The sequence below is a fragment of the Mytilus galloprovincialis genome, chromosome 13 (genome assembly GCF_965363235.1).
Source record: "Mytilus galloprovincialis chromosome 13, xbMytGall1.hap1.1, whole genome shotgun sequence".
Classification (NCBI taxonomy): domain Eukaryota; kingdom Metazoa; phylum Mollusca; class Bivalvia; order Mytilida; family Mytilidae; genus Mytilus; species Mytilus galloprovincialis.
In genome coordinates, this window is record NC_134850.1 from 34,543,091 (window position 1) to 34,564,919 (window position 21,829).

The 21,829-nt window shown below is 31.5% G+C and overlaps 1 protein-coding gene across 1 annotated transcript in view; it reads right to left on the reverse strand.

Moving 5' to 3' along the window:
• The window catches only part of LOC143056427 (uncharacterized), a 34,070-nt gene that overhangs the window by 11,487 nt on the left and 754 nt on the right, over positions 1–21,829 (reverse strand). The window contains exons 2-18 of the mRNA XM_076229515.1: positions 20,682–20,853; positions 20,289–20,395; positions 17,022–17,213; positions 14,015–14,070; positions 12,542–12,710; positions 11,594–11,700; positions 10,951–11,047; positions 9,539–9,651; positions 8,640–8,880; positions 8,284–8,321; positions 6,954–7,082; positions 5,966–6,050; positions 4,987–5,124; positions 3,835–3,950; positions 3,068–3,171; positions 2,395–2,713; positions 650–735 (exon numbers count right to left, since the gene is read on the reverse strand). Of these exons, the coding sequence (XP_076085630.1) occupies positions 650–735; positions 2,395–2,713; positions 3,068–3,171; positions 3,835–3,950; positions 4,987–5,124; positions 5,966–6,050; positions 6,954–7,082; positions 8,284–8,321; positions 8,640–8,880; positions 9,539–9,651; positions 10,951–11,047; positions 11,594–11,700; positions 12,542–12,710; positions 14,015–14,070; positions 17,022–17,213; positions 20,289–20,395; positions 20,682–20,853 (2,269 nt within the window). The remainder of the gene's footprint in view (positions 1–649; positions 736–2,394; positions 2,714–3,067; positions 3,172–3,834; positions 3,951–4,986; positions 5,125–5,965; positions 6,051–6,953; positions 7,083–8,283; positions 8,322–8,639; positions 8,881–9,538; positions 9,652–10,950; positions 11,048–11,593; positions 11,701–12,541; positions 12,711–14,014; positions 14,071–17,021; positions 17,214–20,288; positions 20,396–20,681; positions 20,854–21,829) is intronic.

Genomic DNA, 21,829 nt, shown 5'->3' on the forward strand with positions numbered 1-21,829 from the left:
TCTTGCAAGTACAAATCTGATGATTTGTTTAAAAATAAACAAAGAATGTTCAAAATTAGAAAGATCATACCATAGGGAACATGTGTAGTAAGTTTCAAGTTTATTGGACTTCAACTTCATCAAAAACTACCTTGACCAAAAACTTGTAACCTGAAGCGGGACGGACGGACGAACGAACGAAAGAATGGACGGAACCAAGAACGAACGAACGAACGGATGCACATACCAGAAAACATAATGTCCCTAAATGGGTCAAAAAAGGAAGAGACCAAAGGAAATAAAGAACAATCATTCAGTGAGTCCAACGGGTAAAGGAGTAAATATCTTTTGCATTTCTCAGTGTTCTGACTTGTTTGACAAAATTTGTGTTTGTCTTTCTAATTTGAATGAACCGATTCACGAAAGCAGCCATTTTTTGAAGGTGTATTGTGATTTGGTAGTGTTAACCTTTCTTATAAAATTACTAATGATTATTTTTTTCTGATCTCAAATATTCTTTTTGTTTCATCAAAATTTTGCAACTTGCAAGTTCCACTAGGTTGCTAATGTGTTGGTGATAGTTTTTAAGTTTCTAATTGTTTACATCGCTTTCAATGGGTGAGAAGTTGGTTTATATTATAAAATGAATAATAATACAACACACACTCACCTAATTAAAGGACCTGCTTCCATACTTATCATTAATAAAGGCAACACAATTATGTGTACAACAGCAAGACCGAAGAAGCGCACACTCTAGATAACAAATATGAATACTTAAAGTTAAGAAAAAATACAATCATTGGTACAGTTGGGTGCAGACCAAGCATTACATGTAAACGGGCCTAAAAAGTTGACGCGGCGTTTACTCGCGTGCACTTCATGTAAACGCCGCGTTAACTCTGCGTTAACTACGAAATTTTAGTAGACATAAATAGAAAACGGGCGTTTACTTTCGCGTTTACCTCCGCGAAAACCGCGTGTCTTCTAATTTTGTAAAAAGTAAACGGGCGTTTACTTTCTCGTTTCGTCGCGTTAACGCGAAAAAGGCGTATCTTCTATTTTTGTAAAAAAAAGTAAACGCCCGTTTACTGTTTGTAGTAAACGCGCGTAACGTAGATTGTACTCGTATCCTTGATACACTGACCTAATATATCACATGATAAGGTACATCAAAATATCCATCTGTCCATTTTCGATCAACATATTGACGATTGCATTTAATGAAATGACACTTCTTTAATTAATCTATTGATTTTTTTTTTAAATATGCCAGTTTAATTGTGAGTCGATATTTGTACATGTAAATTTTGAACAGAAAAATAGAAAATCCGCTGTTGAAAGTTTTTGGAACTGACTTTTTTTGCAATTAATAAATGTTATTATTTCTAATAAAAAGTATTTTTGATTGTTAAGGTTCAAAACACATATACGTAAAATATTAAGTCATTTCAACAACGTAAATAAATGTACAAATGCATCCGACAATTATTTTATAATATACACAATTAGTTAACGCGAAAAGTAAACGCGCGTCTACTCTCAAGTGCATGTAAAAATACAATTAAGAAATCTGTAGTAAACGCCCGTTTACTTTTACGTGCACGTAAAATTAAACTAGTGAAATCTGAAGTAAACGGCCGTTTACTACTGACTAAACGGACACAGAGTAAACGCGCGTTTACTCGAGTAGACATTATAAATTTCCATTTTGACCGCGTTAACGTAAATAAAGTAAACGGGCGTTTACTAGTAAACGCGAAATTTAAAGTCAACTAACGAAATATGTGCACGCCACGTTAACTTGCGTTTACTTTATGTAATGCTTGGTCTGCACCCAACTGTATGTTCACTTACTTTAACGTCATTTGTTTTAATTATTATATTTTTCAAATTAGTAACTTCATGCAACTCAGAAGAGCTAACAAAGTTCACATAACTCATACAACTATCTGCAAATTCACCACATTGTCACTTGTCAAATGTGTGTATTTCTATAATTTCGAAATGAAGTTGTCTTATTCTTATCGTTTTGTTGCATGAAACCAAATACCTTTACATAAGTTTTTACATTCTATTCCTCTTGTAAATGTTATTAATGTTTATTTTCAATAGATAGGCGAAAAACAGCCATATAAAGACGAACTTCTCTTCTACTTTTTCTTTATTTTTATTTTAAAATCCAGGAAATAAAATTTTGTATTTACGACGGACGCACGTTTCGTTTACAAAAGACTCACCAGTGGCGCTCGAATAAAAAAAAATGCAAAAATATAAACACTTAATTTATTATGTGAATCTGTTTTACAACTGCTTTAATCAAGTCTAGACTTAAAGTAAGCGTTATAACATATATTCTGTCACACGATGTAGTCCTTATACATCTACAAATAGATGTGATAATCTTAAACTAACCGTTCGCTTATCTAACTTCTCAGTACCGTACCACATTTCATTTAGGATATTCCTCACTGTGCTGTTGTCAAGAAAAGTCTTGTTTTGAGTCTTGATAGCATCCTCTATGTATCCATGATTTACCAATAGCCGTCCAGCATGGTTAATATGCTCTCCCAATTGTTGTTCTTCTTTTTTTTCTGAATCTTTATTAGAACTTTGTAATTTGTTCTTTTTTATTTTCGCGGATACGTCCTTTATTTTGGCGGATACGTCCTTTTTTTTCTTGTCAGCCTCGTTAATACAGCTTGTTATTCGAATTGCTCGCTGAGTAATTGCACTTTGAAAAAAAGAGGGATACAATGCTTACAGAAAAACAGATTTGATAAGATTTTTCGTAGATCTCAAATTGAAGAGTTATTATACATGACATATGGATCGATTAACATTAACTTTACGAGACTCAAAAAATGTTTAGTCATTTGTGGTTTTAATGTACATTGTAAACAGTCATGACAGTTATTACAGTCTTCGCTCGTGAATCAACGTTGGTACAATATTAATGTAATTCATGAAGCAAACTCATGAAAGGAAGTAAACTACGTCAAAGATATTTAGAACATGGAAGAATATTTATGTTAATGAAAGAATAAACGATACGACCCAATACTGTTAAAGATTGAATTATAATTACCTTTTCAATCGTTGCAATTTTTCCTTTAGGAATGAATTTGTTCTCCAGTTACTGATTTCATCTTCTAAGATGACACAACCGATAAGAATATAACGAATCCTAATCTGAATTGTAAAACATATCAATGCAAAAAACGTTTAGTTGGTAAGTTGTCTTAATATGCACAACTCTTCATTGGAAGAAATGTTTTTTTCTAAACAGATTAATAGATTAAGGACATCATTCGTAAATATAGATTGTTATATAGACGTATTTTACATTCAATATGTTATGGTGATATTATATACAAATCACAAAAAAATGGCCATAACCACAAAAGCAAACCAATGGGATATAGCTACGATGCTGTCAGGTCATTAAGAATTATATATTTTGGTCTTGACAATGATTCATTCATAGATTCGTCTGATATAGTTTATGATGGTATGACTAAACTCCTACCGGGAGGGATTGTGTTTGATCTTCATATGACGAAGGCATAATCTTTTATTCAGTATAATTAAGGGTTGTAACTAGCATGTCTTTGCTAACTTATGTAACATTGTAATTTTGCGTAGTTGCTTCTGTTACTAATTCTGACTGTGTGTTTTGCCGTGTGTTTTTTTAGTCGAAATTTGCTAGAGGTAAATGGGGATATCTAACAAATATGTTTAACCCAACCGCATTTTTACGTCTGTCACAAGTCAAGAGCTCCTAACAGTTGTAAGTTTTGTATGATTTTTTTTCTGTTAAAATTATACATAACTTTCGTAATACTTTGAACTTACACATCCTGTTTCTATCAGTTGTTGTGCACCATTCCAATACTGTTTTTTCAACAGGGCGTATAAAATTAGACCGTACAACTCAGACGTTGAAACCTTGAGTTCTAGTTGTTTGCGTTCTGTGTAAAAATGTGAATACACTAAGTTCATTTATATGTGTTTTCCAATCGAAATAAGAAAAACGAGCATATCAAAATTAATGAATAATAACATTTAAGTATTCTAAACCACTAGAAAAAAAAATAAAAATAATATTGTTTAAATAACAGTACATAAAAAAATCATGATTTATCAGCATTAACCCTGTTCGAGTTCTGAACTGTCCAGGCAGTGATCCCATATAAAACGCGGCAAAAATCTTGTTTTCAAGTAAAACAAGATAGTGAAGATAGTTTTAATATTTGGTCCTGTCTACGTATGAAGACAAAACATGAACGAAGCTCCTGATTGTCCTGATAGTCGTGCATGTACATGTATGTATCTTGTTTCAGTGGCAAGATGTATATTCATCTAGCACTCTTAAATCTTTTCATGTGCCATATGCCAAATATAAACAATCAATTATGTTTTCCAACAGATGCATTGACTCTTTGACAGAAAACAAATACATTCGCAGTAAATAGTTCAAAGGTACCAGGATTATAATTAAGTACGCCAGACGCGCGTTTCGTCTACATAAGACTCATCAGTGACGCTCATATCAAAATATTTATAAAGCCAAACAAGTACAAAGTTGAAGAGCATTGAGGATCCAAAATTTCAAAAAGTTGTGCCAAATACGGCTAAGGTAATCTATGCCTGGGATAAGAAAATCCTTAATTTTTCGAAAAAATAAAAGTTTTGTACACGGGAAATTTATAAAAATGACCACATTATTGATATTCATGTCAATACCGAAGTGTTGACTACTTGGCTGGTAATACCCTCGGGGACGAAACGTCCACCAGCAGTGGCATCGACCCAGTGGTGTAAATAGTTATCAAAGGTACCAGGATTATAATTTAGTAGCCCAGACGCGCGTTTCGTCTACATAAGACTCATCAGTGACGCTCATATCAAAATATCATGTGACATTTGTTGTGATTTCCGTATACAGTAATTTACATCGAAATGTATAAAATAAAAAATGTGTATCTGGAAAAACTTCGCACTTACTTTTTTTCTTTGGTTTATCCTTTTTGAAGTTCAAAAATATTTTTGTTTTGGCTATTTTGCTAGTTATTTTGTTATCTTCATCTGTTTTGCTGGCTTTTGCTGATTCGTCTTCATCTTTTGAATCGTCTACTTTTTTTACTTTGAGAAAAACAAAGATGTTTCATATGTGTTTAAAGGGGTTATCAGCAATGTGTACATATTAGCTTTGATCCTACTGCCTCATATGTTTATGATCATCGCCATGACTTGATCCTCAAAAATATTAGACAATGACGTCATACATCAGTAAATAAACGTCAGGTGTTCCAGTCTGTTCACGTCAATTTAAAAATTAATTGCTTCTTACCAATTATTCATGTATGATAGCATGCATTCATGTGAGACTTGTTGTTTCTGTTTTCTTTTAATTGCCATTGTTCAATAGTAAAGTGCAATATATAAATCTCTCTCTTAAATTTGGTTAGTTTAAATATGGCTTTGGATCAATGCTTTACAAAAAAAGACAACAGATACCTAAGGGACATTCACACTCAAAAGTCGAAAATTAACGATAAACAACAACAGTCAAAAAATACTTAAACAAGTATCATTATTTAGAACACAACATAAGGAGCAATAGAGTAAGCATCACGAACCCCACGATAAACGAAGACTGGTCGTATGTTGTCCATAGGTAGGTAGACCCTGTTTCACATGTGTCAGCTAGTGTCTTGCTCATGTTGATACGTGCACAATCATAATTTAATTGTGTATTCACATTCAAATAAAAAAGGACGTTATAGTGGCTACAATGTTTAGAACTTATCCGTCGTTATCTGTGATAAGGTGTTTTTTATGTAGTAAAAATTGTTAACTGATCACATCCTTATTGATATAGTCGAAGTCTCTTTTTTATATACTGTGGTTTTCAAAGTTTTACTGTAAATATGTTTATATGTATACACTCAACACAGAATCAACTCAATAACTATATAGATACCTCGAAAATCAGGAGTTTTGTATGCCATATTGGTCATGGATTGTAGATAAGACCATAGGCCGTTTTTAATTTCTGCTGTCATATCCTTTAATTAAAAAACCAACATATGTTTAACTATAATAATAAAATATGAAGATCTTTTGTGTAATCATTGTATCTGGAATAAGTAAAACAAATCCAAATAAATCATCATCCGTAATAGAAATAAGAATACCATTTCTCAATGTATGATTCTTTTTAATTCTATAAAACTGTTTTCTTTAATAAAATAAAAGATATTTTCTGCAAAAAGTAAAGTAAAACAAATACGGATCTCCGAGGAAAATTCAAAACAGAAAGTCCCAAATCAAATTGCAAAATCAAAAGCTCAACCGCATTACACGAATTGATAACAATTGTCATATTCCTGACTTGGTCGAGGCATTGTTCTGTGTTAACAATGGTCGATTAATCTGGTGTTAGAGCTAGCTAAACCTCTCAATTGTACTACAGCATATTTGTGTGTAAAAGTTTAATACTGCGTAGATATGGTGGCTCATTATCATATCAAACTTGAATACCCTAGTTGCAAAGGTAAGTAAAGATCAAATGATTCACACGACAATCTATGGTGCTATTTCTTAAGAAATCACCCTGTACACATACGTTCAGTATTTGTCTTACGTTCTTGTTAATTTTGTAGACAAATAATCACACAACACTCCACTTGACGACTTTGTTGTACTCTTCTTTGTCATTTATTTTGATAATGGTGGATAATAAGACATTTAATTTATACGTGTTTCTCGTTTCTCGTTTTTTTATATAGATTAGACCGTTGGTTTTCCCGTTTAAATGGTTTTACACTAGTAATTTTGGTGAAGGCCGTACTTTGACCTATAATGGTTTACTTTTTTCAAATTGTTATTTGGATGGAAAGTTGTCTCATTGGCACTCACACCACATCTTCCTATATCTATTTAACCTAAATATTTACTTATATTCGTACCTGTTCAAATATGTATTCGAGTGATCTATAATCAAAAGACGTTTTGATATTCTCTTTTGGTATTCTCCATTTTCCTTCTTTTAAAAGGTACATCGACAAGGCGTTCGGATACACTTTTGTATATGATCCCTGAAATTTTATTTACATTCTACTTTCTTAATTTTTGTCATTTCAATATATATATGTAGATGTAAAAAAAAAAGAAATTAACGTGTTCATCAAAATCATTCCGTTCCACGATTTCACCTGCATATACTAAATGTTAACTGTTGTACTCCAAATGATATTAAAGAAATCAACATCAAAAGCAATACAGATATCCAAGATATTGTCCATTACTAAAAGACAAATTGAAGGTAACACTGGTGTATTAAATGTATAACCTACATCAATATTTCTAAAGAGACGGTTTCGAAGAAAAACTACTATGTTTGTTTGTTTCAAAATCAATAACTGTTAAAAGCTGAATGTGATTTACTATTTCTATTTAATTTTGCATGTGGACACATACTATTTAAAAGAGTTTGTTTTTAGCAAAATATTTAACCAAAGTATGAAAGGTTTCGCCCTGCTGTTAACTTGCCTCGTAAGGAAATTATCACTTCAAATCTACTGAGAACTTAAACCTTTACAAGAAGAAGCCAACATGTCCTTGACAATAAACGAAGATAATATAAGAAGTTGTATTGTTTATAATCATTTTGTGAATGATTTTGACACTTTAAAATTTAAAAATCACTTTCTTAAAAGTAAAAAGATCAACATTGGTGTTTAATTTAGTTCTCTTTTGTAATTGATACCGGAACTTCAAACACATTCTCATTAACTGGGTCGTCAATATGTTTTACTTCGATTTTCTAAATAGATATCAAAGAAATCAGAATTACAGTTTTATACGCTAGACGCGCGTTTCATTTATATAAGACTCATCAGTGACGTTCATATAAAATTAGTTAATGAGCCAAACAAGTACAAAGATGGAGAGCTTTGATGACTCAAAATTCCAAAACGTTGTGCCAAATACGGCTACCGTTATCTATGCCTAGGATGAGAAAATCCTTAGTATTTTTCGACTAATTTATACTTTTGCAAACAGTGAATTTATAAAATAATGACCATACAATTGATATTCGTGTCAACAACAAAGTGCTGACTACTGTGCTGGTTATACCCTCGGGGATAAAAGCCAGACAATAACACATTTCATACCAATGTCTGTGTGACTGTTGTTTTATTTTTATTTTTTCTGAATTATATTGATGATGCAGATATATCTAGAAAAGCGTTTTGGAATTATATCATTCATTTAATGGTATGTTCATGTACTTACAAATATTTCTTTTTCAATTGACCCCTCTACCATTGACACTGCAAATATTAGAGTTACTAACATAAATATTGCTTTAATTGACGAAATGAAAATTTACATTCTCAATTTTTAAGGAATTATTAAACGACATTTTTATCTATATGAGGATCATGGAAATTCCTGTTGACGTATTAATACCAGATCAAACAGCATGTTCTCATTTCTAGTACAGTAGCACATGTATATATTGTTAAGCCATAAAAACAGCTTCATTTGGTTTCAGTATTGAAAAGTATTACTATAACTGAGGCATAAAAATTAAAGAATTTCTGATGATATTTTTGCATTTATGTATCATTTTTCGGAAAGATCCATACCCCCGATTAACAGACAGCAAACTAAAGCGTCTAAATTGTCTGGAAATTCCGACTGAATCTTGGAAATAACAGCTATTTCATCTGGATCGTCTTTTCCGTCATATTTTCCTAGTGTGTAATCCCTTGGTTTGGATGTCTTGATGCTCCATGGATTTTTTATATCTGTTATGTGTTCTGTCATCTGTACAGAATCATCATCTATGCTCTGATGGGTTAAAATACTTACATCCAAGCTGTGTTTCTGTGATATTTAAAAAAATATATATACATATTAAAAGTCTTAATTAAGGTTGTTAAATTTGATATATGTCTTTTTGTGCTTCTGTAAACATCCGTATGAACGTTAAATATATTAATAAATAAGTCTGTATTTCTGTAGATCAAATTATTATATTATTACAAAGTTAAAAAAAAAAAAAGCTCTTTCAAAAATCGAAGTATAGGGATAAGTTACGAAAACACATTGTTTGTAGTGAAGAGTTCGATCTCAAAACGGGCGGCGTTATAAATTTATGTTACAAAATATCAAAATACTTTTCATAAAATTGAAAATGGAAATGAGGAATATGTCAAAGTGAAAACAACCCGACCATAGAGCAGACGACAGCCGAAGGCCAACATTGAGTCTGCAATGTAGCGAGAAATGTTATTCGAAATTTCAATATTATTTTTTTTGTCAAATTCAAATACATCTGATATTATGTTTTTCATTTTGATTTAAAATGTTTCCACTATTAACAATGATTAACTAAAGAAAAACACATCATAGTAAGATTTGCCCAGAGAATTACTCTTTAGGGTCATTTTTTGAAAAAAAAGCCTTAGTAAATAAACACAAAGACGAAATTTGATTTCATGTATATACATATATATCTTAAAGTTTAAATCATATTCTTTACCTTTAATCGAATTATAGGAATTTTTGATTTTGCTGTATATGTCATCACTTCTGTTGTCATTCCACCATTTCGCAAGGATATGACGACTGGCAACACAGCTTCTCCACTGACGTCTATTTATTAGAAACATGTAAGTTTGAGTTTAAGTACATATTGCATATAAGAAAATGACAAACTGGCAAATTATAACTGGAACAATAAATACTATGTAATGTTAGTTTGTGAAATCTTTTATATCCAGATTCCAAGTGTTTGAAAAATTTGTCAACTGTATTAACTAAATTATTAATCCTTAAAGAAGGGCTTAACAGCATAAAAAGAATACACACATGACAAACAGTTCAGATCTGAAAAAAAACTCTCAATTTAAAGCAAAAAGCAACTATTAATACAATCATGGTTCAAATACATCAGTATCAATCAGTACACAGATAACAATCAAATGTATGTATTGTAAACACATATATATATTACCAGTCAAAGACAAATATCACCTTGGTCAATGTCCATATTTAGGTATCAATGGATTGTAGAGCAATTAATGTACATGAAAGCAAAAACAATATTCAAAGACTTTATCAGATTGTTGATTTGGTAACCATTATAGTTATTTAAAGTGTATTTAAAGTCAGTGAAATTAACTATAATCGTATCTAAATTTACAGTTTCGGCAATCAACATAATAGTTATCAAAAGTACCAGGATTATAATTTTATACGCCAGACGCGCGTTTCGTCTACATAAGACTCATCAGTGACGCTCAGATCAAAATAGTTAAAAAGCCAAATAAATACAAAGTTGAAGAGCATTGAGGACCCAAAATTCCAAAAAGTTGTGCCAAATACGGCTAAGGTAATCTACTCCTGGGGTAAGAAAATCCTTAGTTTTTCGAAAAATTCAAAGTTTTGTAAACAGAAAATTTATAAAAATGACCATATAATGATATTCATGTCAACACCGAAGTGCTGACTACTGGGCTGGCACCATCGAAATTAAAATATGCTGTCCTATTTGTAAGAAGCCGTACTTCATATGTCCTAAATCTAGAAATAACTTAAACTTCAAGTAAAAGCAAATCGGTTTGAACAGTTGAAAAGCTACTTGACAAATAGGAACTATTTGTTAACAGAATTATTAGTTTTGGCTCTATCACTTTGTAGTGAGATACTACAACATATATACCAAAACAAGTGTACATTTATAAGTTTTGATTTACCCATCATATGAGTTGCAGACTGCTCATTGCTATGCATAGGGACCAACAAAATCTGACTATGTAAGTGTACTAATACCATTAAACAAGGAATATTTCTGATATTCTTTGTTTTGTTAAATGAACGATAATTTATTACTTATATGCACATGATGCAGTTCTAGTGAAATTTAATCAACTGAACAGAAATAATAGTTACATTTTGCCATTCGTAGGAAGTAATGAATCTCGTCTTCTCCATTTTCTTCATCCATGTCACCCCTTTCGAATTTACGGAAGCCTTTCTCTACAAGTTCCTGAAACAGCGAGTAAGCCATTGTAGTATCAATAAAGTTATGTGTAATGAAGTCAAACTGAGTATTGAGAGCTAACAAAATGTGTATGAATTTGGTGATGATAACAAATCTAAATGATTATAACTCCTGGTAAAACAAATAGACTTAAACAGTCATGTTGACCTGATCCGACTGTACAAAGCAGTTATGTGTGATATTAGTACTTTACTGTTATGTTTTAGAATTTGAGGTCAAATAGTGTCATAACCTACTTTCAACGGAGTTTGTTTATGGTATCCATGTCCACCGTTCGTTCACACCAAAGTTATAAACATTAGAGAGTCTTTTAGAATATTTCTCATGAATATGTTTCAAAAGATCTTAAAAATTATATTATAAATATACACACTGCAAAAAAAAGAAGTCAATTTAGAAAATGTTTTAATTGTCAGCTTTGATAGAATAAATACTACAATTTTCCAAAAACAAATTAACCTAATGTGAATGTTTAAATACAAATATAATTAAAAAGATTAATAACAGATCTCGAAAATGAAATTCAAATACCTTAACAGTATCCTTCTCTGTCTTATAGTGTATAAAGACAGCATGATTGGAACCGCTGTGGAATAGAACTTTTTGTCCTACAACGTGACATGGAAGTTTGGTCTTCTCTGTAAAGTCATAAACACCATATTTGTTACATATATGTATGTTTACTAGGATGCGTAAAAAATATTGACGTATTTGATAGAAACATCTTAATTTCTTGGATAAACATGTGCTCCTTTTGTAGACGACATGTTATGCAATATGTTTTACAAAACAGTTGACATTCGCTTTAGGCTCCCCGGTCCGTGATCAAAATGAGGTTTTTTTTAAAAGCTTTGTTCGTATAGACAACGTGTTATCTATTTGTTTGAAAGGAAGCTGTCAGTATCATTCAACTTCAAGTTCAATTTTTAAAAAATAGGTCCTGTTTAAAGTGCAGCGCCTTTGATGATCGATTAATTTTCAAGTAAAGCGAACATGAGCATGCCGTAGTTCATTAGTTTTATAATGTGATGTTTATAAGCCTTGAATTGATGGTTGAAATCTCCACCAATATTGAAACAGCGATGCTTAACAATTTTTTCATTTTGAACTTTCAGTTTCTTTGTTGCAATAGAACATTATTATATTCATAACGAGAATTTATCGTTTCAAATGATAAATTTTTGTAATTCCTTTATAGTTTCGAAAGTTGCATTTGCTGATCCGATATTTTTGTTAGATGCCTTACACCTTATATTATTGCTAAGTCTTGTTTTGTGCAAAAAAGATTCGGTAATGTGTTTTCTTTTTATTTTATTTTCGGTAAATTGTTAAATGATTCTTCAAAACGTGTCATAAGAATTCGAAAGTGCATCATTTGTATACAGAAGTTAGTTAAATATTGATTTGACACATTTACATGTTTATCTAGTAATAAATCTGTATCATTTCTAATGTTAAAACAATAGATATAGTACTAACTTGCAAAATCAAGTACTTCTTCCATAAGAACCATGTCCAACTTGTCATTTTTATCGCCTTTTGATTCTTTTTTGTCTAAATCTGTATGATTTGCAAATATCAGATACAAGCTTGGTTTATATATGTCTTTCTTGACTTGCTGGATAGTACGCCATATATCAACCTGAATCTATAAGCATATATAAAATTAAAAAAACAATAGCAATAAGACATGATCCTTTAATCAGTTTAATTGAGGTCTATAGCTGGCATGTCAGTTACTACTAGTATTATTTTATTAATTTGTGTATCATTGTCATTTTGCTTAGTTTCTTTTGTGACATTTTACATCGGACTCGGACTTCATTTTTGTTGAGCTTGCGACTTTTGTCGCAAAAAAGGGAATAGTGATTTGGCATTCCGTTTATGTCGTCGGCGGTGGCAGCAGCGTCCAAAAATATTCGCTCTGTTCTTAAAGTTTTTGACATGTTAACAACTTTCTTAAACTAATCTTGATGTTAATCAAACTTGGACAGAATCTTGTTTATAATCATAATATAGTATATATATAAAGATCACTATATTAGATATTCTTGTGTATAGAAATATATATAGATTACTATTAAATCCAACATTTCCGGTATAAATAGTTTGACTTCACAAGTACAAGTCTGAATCCATTATCTCTATAGCTCCATTTTTATCGGCCTGTTTAATTACTATGCTTTTATCGTTTCTTATATTTTGGTGTGCTGTCTTCCTGCATTAAGTTAATTGTAGTTGACTTTGTTTCATGTGTGTCAAAATGTCGAGATAGTCGTTGTGGAGCATGTCCGTATATCCATGTCGGCAAGGAAATGAACATACCAAATGGACATCTAATTTTCACTAACGAGAACATTACTTGTTAATCCGAGAATTTGATCTATTGTATAAAATGTCATGGTTGCCAGGAAATTTATATCGGTCAAACACCGAAAGGGTGAGAATTCATCGACTACACATAAGGCAACCAGAATACAGAAAAATCCCCCTTAGCAAACATTGAGACGAATGTGTCGGGGGATTTTTTTTTAAATAATCCCATTTTATAAAATGAATATGGACTGTGACATTACACGGGAAGTAAAGAAGAATTATTTTATTTCAAAATTTAAATCACGACTGAATGCCAAGTATGCATTTTCTATTGTGTGATAATGACGTTAGTGTGATACGATTTATCTCCCTTAATATACTGAACAACAACTATGACGTTACATACCTACCGTTACACAGTTACCTTGTATAGTTTCACCTGAAGATTGTTAAAAACATGAGAGTACTTGTGAAGTAAAACTATTTATACCGGAAATGTTGGATTTAATAGTAATCTATATAAAATAATATGTATATATATATATATATAAGTAATACAATTCTAAGTTAATGCAAATATAACCAGAATCATTATAATCTTTTTTAAACTCAAGAACCAACTATCAGAAAGATTACCTTTTTTGTAGCTTGATTAGCAAGATCAAAATTTACTGCAAAGTAGCCCTGGGAGTCTACAAATATATAAGACAATAACTATTTGATATAAATGTTAGTGTCAAAACACACACATAAAGATGATGTTTATATATAATTTATAAACCTATCGTACATACGGCTGAATCCTATACCATTCGTCAACTATTTGTAAATTCATATGTCTGTCAAAGCAGGCTCAAATGTCAACGGTCGCACTTATGTTATATTCAAAGTTATCTGCATGATTACGTATTTTGTTTTCAAAATAATAAAATAATGTGCATACAAACATAAATAAAATGTAGATATCGAACATTTTAGTAAATAACACTGTACAACCAAACGTGAATTGCTAGCGATCGTGATTTTCTTGTGCCTATTTAGACATTATTTGTATGGTCAAAAATTTACGTAACATACAGATCATGCATCGCTCAAGTGGCTAAAGATTTTTTTTAAACCCGGAAGGTATGATCGCGAGACGGATTTCTATTGTAGACATATACGACATGGAAATTCAACACCGCAAGGTTTTATTGCATACAAACGCAGATTGTTTATCGCGTTCACCAAAAAAAAATGCAAACAAACTAATTGTCTAGACTGTACAGAAATGAAAACAGATATAGAACATTTGGAAAATGTCAACACAACGCATTGTATTGATGACCTGAATACCGTCAAGGATGGTCATGCCTCTTGCTTAAGTGTTCAATCAGTTTTCACTGACAAGGAAACTGACGGCGATACTGATAGAGGTTGTCTTGCAACCCATTTACCTATCAGACCGGTCAATGTCAATACGGAAGAAATTAGTTTTGACACAATATCAAACTGGCTCAGTTATTGGTCGAATTACCAATTGAGAGAAATGCAAGAGAACGACCAAAATAAAACTACAGCGAACATGATAAACATTACCAAAAACCAAAATCCTCCTTATAGTGTAACTGTTAATCGTATACAAACTTATTCAAGATCTGGTATACATTTCACACTATAGTTTTATGTTCAATACTACAAACGCAATTGACTTATTTACTTTCACAGATACAGTTCAGCTTGCCTCATATCTTGACGTACATTTATAAATAACTATGATGGATGGTTGAGAAAAATAAAATCATAAGCAACGTGATTATTACACAGTTTTCCATTAATGAGATTTCCATTTTTATGTAGCATAAATCCTACAACGCAAATATTCGAATCATATATGTCCCGTTGATTCGGTTTCGATTGCAGCGGTTTATTTGATGAAGTCATCTTGCTGACTACAAGGAAGTTGTTCAACTACAAAAATGTAAGTGTTATAAATCGTTAAGCTGTGATCAGCTTTGTGAGATTCCTAGATGGCTATATGGATTCTATCACGAGCTGTTTGACCGGAGTGAAAAGTCTGACGCACACATGACATCGGAAATGATTCTATCGTGGCAATTGTTATGAGACTTTTTACCAAATGTGTACATGTGCATGATGATGTGAGCCATAATTGCTAGCAGATATGTTCACATTTCCAAAGAAACGGTGTTCTTGAAAGTGATAGTTTTTGTGTTTTTGTAATGTTTGAGGACTCAATTTGCTTTTTTTGTCGTCGTTGGAATTGTCAGTTTCTTTTCGATTTCGGTGATGCAGAGTGCTCCTATAAAATGCCTCTTTGTCGAGACGTAAACAAAACTCGGGTCTATCTCGGATTGAAAATTTTACTTGATAGATATAGGACAATACAAAATATAAACTAAGATTAAGAATATTTTTGGAAGGGTTGGTGATTTTCGAACGAAAAAAGGTCGGAATGTGTCACATATGATTTTGTTTTAACAGGTATGGCAAGTCTATCTCGGATTGCAAATTTTATTAACGTATCTCTCTCATGCAAAGCTCTGATTCCTTTCACGGATTTGGCTTTACTTTTTGGACCTTTTTGATTATAGCTCTTCATCTTTTATATAAGCTTTGAATTTCAAATATTTTGACCATAAGCATCACTGAAGAGACATGTTTTGTCGAAATGCGCATCTGGTGCAGGAAAATTGGTACCGATAATGTTATTACTTGATAACTAGTACAATAACAAATATAAACTAAGATTAAGAACTATGGGTATGGAGCGTGTTTTGCGAACGAAAACAGGTCGGAATATGTCACAGATGACTTTGTTTAAACAGGTAGAGCAAATGAATGTTACGGTGATTTGTGATAATGCATAACATATAACATTTTTTAACACATTTTCTTTGATCTAAGCTCGGATCTGACCTATGTTTTTCCAACATAACTTTGAGAAATGGAAACCCATTTGAAAAAATATTGCTATGTTTGAAATTTCCTCAGAGTTTTTTTTTAAATTTTATTATTTAGTATTGAACCAAAAAAAAAGTAAAAATAATGTTTTAGATGTTTTAGATAGTGCATGTTGGTTCGAATATGATAAACATTGTCCATATTAATTTTTTTTTTAAATAGGTTTAACTTGCTACCCACTATATTTTTAGATCATGCATGTTGGTTGGAATATGATACTGCACATAAGAGAACTGTATTTAGAAGGTTAGACTTCAGATACTTGCTCTCTTATAATTTTAGAAAAATATGACTCTCAATTGTTGTATAAAAGTTTCATTTCATTAGTTTCCTTGTCAAGTTCGTCTTGTACTGAGTTTTCCGAAAGTAATGGATAAAACTAATTCCTAAATTTGATCATGGAGGATACGCGATTTTTAAGAAATCGTTAAGAAATAGTTGCGAACAACCTTTCAATCTACAAATTGGTTGCATTTAATGGTTGAAGAAGCGTCACCGGTGTCATTCAAAGTTATGTATCGATGTACTGAATCGATAGTCATTGTTGACTTGACGATTCATTCAGAGTACAGGTCTCGTTTAATGAAATTGTATATAAAAGTATATATTCTTATGTGTCAATACATATTTTTTTTTATAAGACCCATTGCATCATTTGATAATTTAATTAAATATTTACCTCTTCCTAAAGCAGGCAGATGATCATAGTAATAGAAAAAAGCCCCTCCACTAAGATATTTTAAATCGAGAATCCGGTGTGAACTTTTTGATCTATCCTTGAACCACATAACTTCCACTTCGCTTCGACCTGTGTCTACCTTACAGTCGCAAATGTCTTTAACGGTGCCTGTTTTCTCATCTGTTATAGAAACTAAAAATGTAAAAATGTAACAGCGTATATTTCTGAGCCAGTATTACACTAATAGATGTACAACATCATCATATACAGACTGTGAAAGGATTGATGATTATTGTTTTGTTGAGACTTCGGTGCTATTTATCGTAACGTGTAGTTTTATCAAATATTCTTTTCTTTTGTTACCGAATTCGTCCAATTAAATGTTTGGATTTTTTTTTTTTTATATAGAAATAGCATTTTATTATTTATCATGAAAATGTGGCGTACATTTACAAAAATGTTGAAAACCCATACCAATACCATGAACATTATACACATTAGTTTTTAGCGGCTTTTATTCAATGTATGTTGGTTTGTTGTTGTCTTTGTTTACACCATGCATTGTAGGATTACATTATGTACTGCAAACCAAAGACTGGTATAAAATAAGAAATGTTGAAGTACGATTGACGATAGCTACTTGAAGCATACCTGTCTTCCAATTATCTATAATACTAAAATTACGAGGTCCAATTTGTCAGCCGTCATCGGGTAAAAACGACAAATCAAAGAATTCAACTCTATATATAACTAATATAGGACAATGGTGTAGATTAAAAATTACACCACTTCAGACCCTTTTGTTTTCCACATAATTAATATTGCCAATAATTAACAAGTTCCGGGTCGAATCCGATACCGATACCAATAGTATATTCACCTGTTAGCTATTACCTTATCTGTACGTTCCGCATTTGACAGGCGCACCACCAAACGGTGTATTTAGGATTTTGCTATATACACGGGTCATAATCAAAGGGACACTACTAAATTCAATCATTGTCAAATTGTTCCCTATTGTAGTTTTATTCAGCAATCAGCAAGACTTTCTAAGATAACTAATATAGGACAATGCTGTTGATTAAAAAATACTCCATTCCTGGATAGCCAGGACCTTTGTTTTCCAAATAATTAATATTACCAATAATTGATAAGTTCCAGGTCGACGGGTTCAAACAGAAAGATTTGAAAGCAGAGAAAACTTTGTATCTTATAATCGACATGACTTTATCAGATGACAATACTAATTACTTAAATAAGGCTTAGGCATAGTTATATACTTTAATTCAGTCACGCCCCCGACTATATCACGGGTGTGTACTTGTATAATTTAAAATGAATCAGGAAAAAAATTAACAAATGGTATGGACACGGAACTCCTTTTTGCTTAATTAATGTATATATCCACTTTTGTTGATCTTCATACTCCACGACTTCCTAGATATAATAACCACATAAGTTGTGTTTTGGTCTTGTATCATCGAGTGCATATATGATTGTGGAGTTGAGCAACACCCAAGTCAAACCAAAAAAAACCCTGATAGTTGTTGCTTCTTTACCCAGCAATCAGTATTAAGGACTAAGACAAAATACTGGTTAAGCATGTACAGTCTCACTTTGACGAAATCCGTGAGTCAGTTTTGTAAAAGCAGGACCGTGTTCTTACTAAATTAGCATGTCCGCGCCTTGAAGATGCATTTAATGGAAATTTTTCAGCCATTTACCTATCTATCTACCCTTTTGTGTTGTACTTAGAATTCGCTAAAAAAAAGTCCTTTTGTTTTGTCCTCAGCTGTTGTTAAAGTAAGCTGTTCGGTGTTAATCTGCGGTTTACATATTTAAACATTTATTATAATATTCAAATATATTTGTGCTGAGTGTTCTGTTGTTTATAAGTGCTGCATTTCTGTCACGTAGTGATTATATTTTAGAACTATACACCTTAACATTGCCATATAAGGGGTCGGTGTAGCTAGACATATCAATAGGTTTAACCATGCATGTTTTCTTAAAATGTCCAATTCCAAATCAGAAATACGGCAGTTGTTCTCTCTATGTATGTTTCATTGGCGTTTGTGTTTGTTGCACTGCGGTGTTTCTGTTTTTCTGGGTTTTTTTTCTCTTATTGTTGATATGCTTCCTTCAGATTGAGTTTGTTACCGGATTTGTGTTATATCTATCGATTTACGACCTTTAAATGGCGGAACACTATTGTTTCATTTATTTTTCCCTATTTTTACACAATATATATTTTATTGAAAAAAGCACATTTGTTTTAAACTTAAAAAGGACCTTATGAAAATAAGTTGAATATTACTAATGCTTATTCAGAATTAAAACAATTATTCGTTGGTATATATATATTTTTTTTATGTCGTATTTACTTTCACTTAACAATGTGGTAGGCATTCATATGCGTATCAAAACAATATCGAATTAAAAATATCCAACCAATTGTTAAATAGAAATAAATCCCCTCACATGTCATGAGTTTGTCCAATTAGACGGTTAAACAGTTGATGTTTATATACAACGTCAAAAGTATTTTCACCCATTATGTCTGTTTGTTTAGTTCACAAATCGTTGTCAATTAAATCGAAATTGATGAGACTGTCGTACAAGTGAGAGGTTTTGCGCTATCAACCCAGGTTTTGTCCCCCATTTTCTACATAAGAAAATGTCTGTACCAAGTCAGGAATATTATAGTTGTTATCCTTTCGTTTGATGTGTTTTTTTTTGTTTTTTTTTTGCCCTTTGATTACTAGGGACTTTCCGTTTTGATTTTTCCACGGAGTATTTTTGTGATTTTAGTTTTTATCATTACATTAATAATACGATGTATGAAAGTTTATTATGACATCCTTAAATTGATCTCTCTGTTTCCGCGAGTGACTGCTGGTGTATAAACAAAAACTTTTGTTTAACAATTCTTTATAATCAGCATTTCGTGGAATGCATACGTCTTATATTTTACAAATTATATGTCCACTCAATGTTAAAATTACAGCGAAATAAAGAATTAAATCATGGACATTTGTTAGCTGACAATTGTTTTGTTAGGACCTGATTGTCAATAGTTCTAAGTAGTTCACATTCAGTATCGTTACGTTAAATTGTCAAAATATAAAGCCAAAAAAAAAACCGAAATATTAAAATTTGAAAAATGTTAAGAATCAAATATACATACGTTAAATTATAATAGTACAATTAAATGCCTACTGAATCGGTATATCGGCAATATCATTTTAATTATAGAAATTAAATTACCATCTTTGTCGGGGTCTACTTCAACAACTGTTGCATCTTTAAATATACCGTAGGACTGCCTTTTAACTGCTGACCTCGGATGTTCTCTTGGTGTCGGCATATTGTCTCTAAAAAAAGTAAGGCATTTAATTCAATTGGTTTGTTATGACAAAAAAACATGTTAGTATTGTAATCACTTTATTTTTAATAGATACTTGATCAAAACTCATTAATGGCAATATTTAAATAAGAGTTTATCAAAACTCGCATTGCAAGACTGTAAGAGAAGCCATATCTAAATGGCATATGGAAATAAAGTATAAAATGCTCAAAACAAGTATTCTTTATCAATACACTTCTAAGATTATAAAAAAAATATTAATGAATTTCTGCTACTCATGGCAAAACTCTAACCTTACATTTGCAGTAACTATTCTTTGAAATATATGACCAAGATCGTGTTCGTCGGACATGTAGCAAATATTACACAAATCAAAATCATGACACGTTTTACATTTCCATCTGATGCCACGTATATACTCTTTAGGACGGCAACAATCACAAACATAACCCTCATGATAAACTCCTGTTAACAAAACATTAAGCATTCGATTAAGAGTATCTAAGTTTAGATAAAAAGTTGAAGGTTCATACTTGTAGTTTATGAAATATTAGTTATTATCTAAAGTTGTAAACCGATACTGCATTTAAGGGTAGCAACTAATATAAAGCTTTTCAAATAATCGTAACGAATCTTTGAAAAGAAGAGCATCTTGATAAACTTGCTTGATTTTAAATAATATAGGCGACCATTAAGCATATTAAGTAATCTTAACGCTTTGGTATTTATAATGTTTTATAAATAAGACGATTTTGTAACAACAAATGGAATAAAACGTTTCCTTATTTCTTTTATTAATACACGCATTTGATAAGGAAGTGTCTCTGTACGTTTACAGTTCTTATTAAATTGTTTAACGTATTTAATCGAAACTACTATTCTATTTCTTAAACTTTAACATGTCCCCATCAATTGCTTTATATGTATTGTTTTCAGTTTTCATGATCCAATCGGTTGTTGTTAAGGTTTTTTTATTTTATATTGGCAATGCACAGGATCATGCATGCCAACAGCAGTGTTGACGTCTTTCGAAGCAATTCCTTGAATGTATACTGATTGATACGAAGTCTTAAAGATCAGGGTTTATTTATTATATATTCGTATATTAAATAACTTTGAACTAGCTTTCAGTAGCTGCGAGGACTCGTATATGGATATTGCATTATTAATTGTTGTGTGTGTGTTTCCTATCTTTCTAGATCAGTCACGATCCACTTTGCTCATATGTTGTTTCAAAACCTTACCTTACAATGCAATACGAGTATTACTCCTAAACGACAAATGTTAAAATTAGTTAAAGTGAGAATGGAAACGAGGAATGTGTAAAAAAGGATCAACACAGAATTTAGTTACTTTCGACAGGTTTTGATTTTCATCATCATATGTGCATACATTGCCGATGAAAGCTTTTTAAAATAGTGTATCTCATTTTGTTTTATAT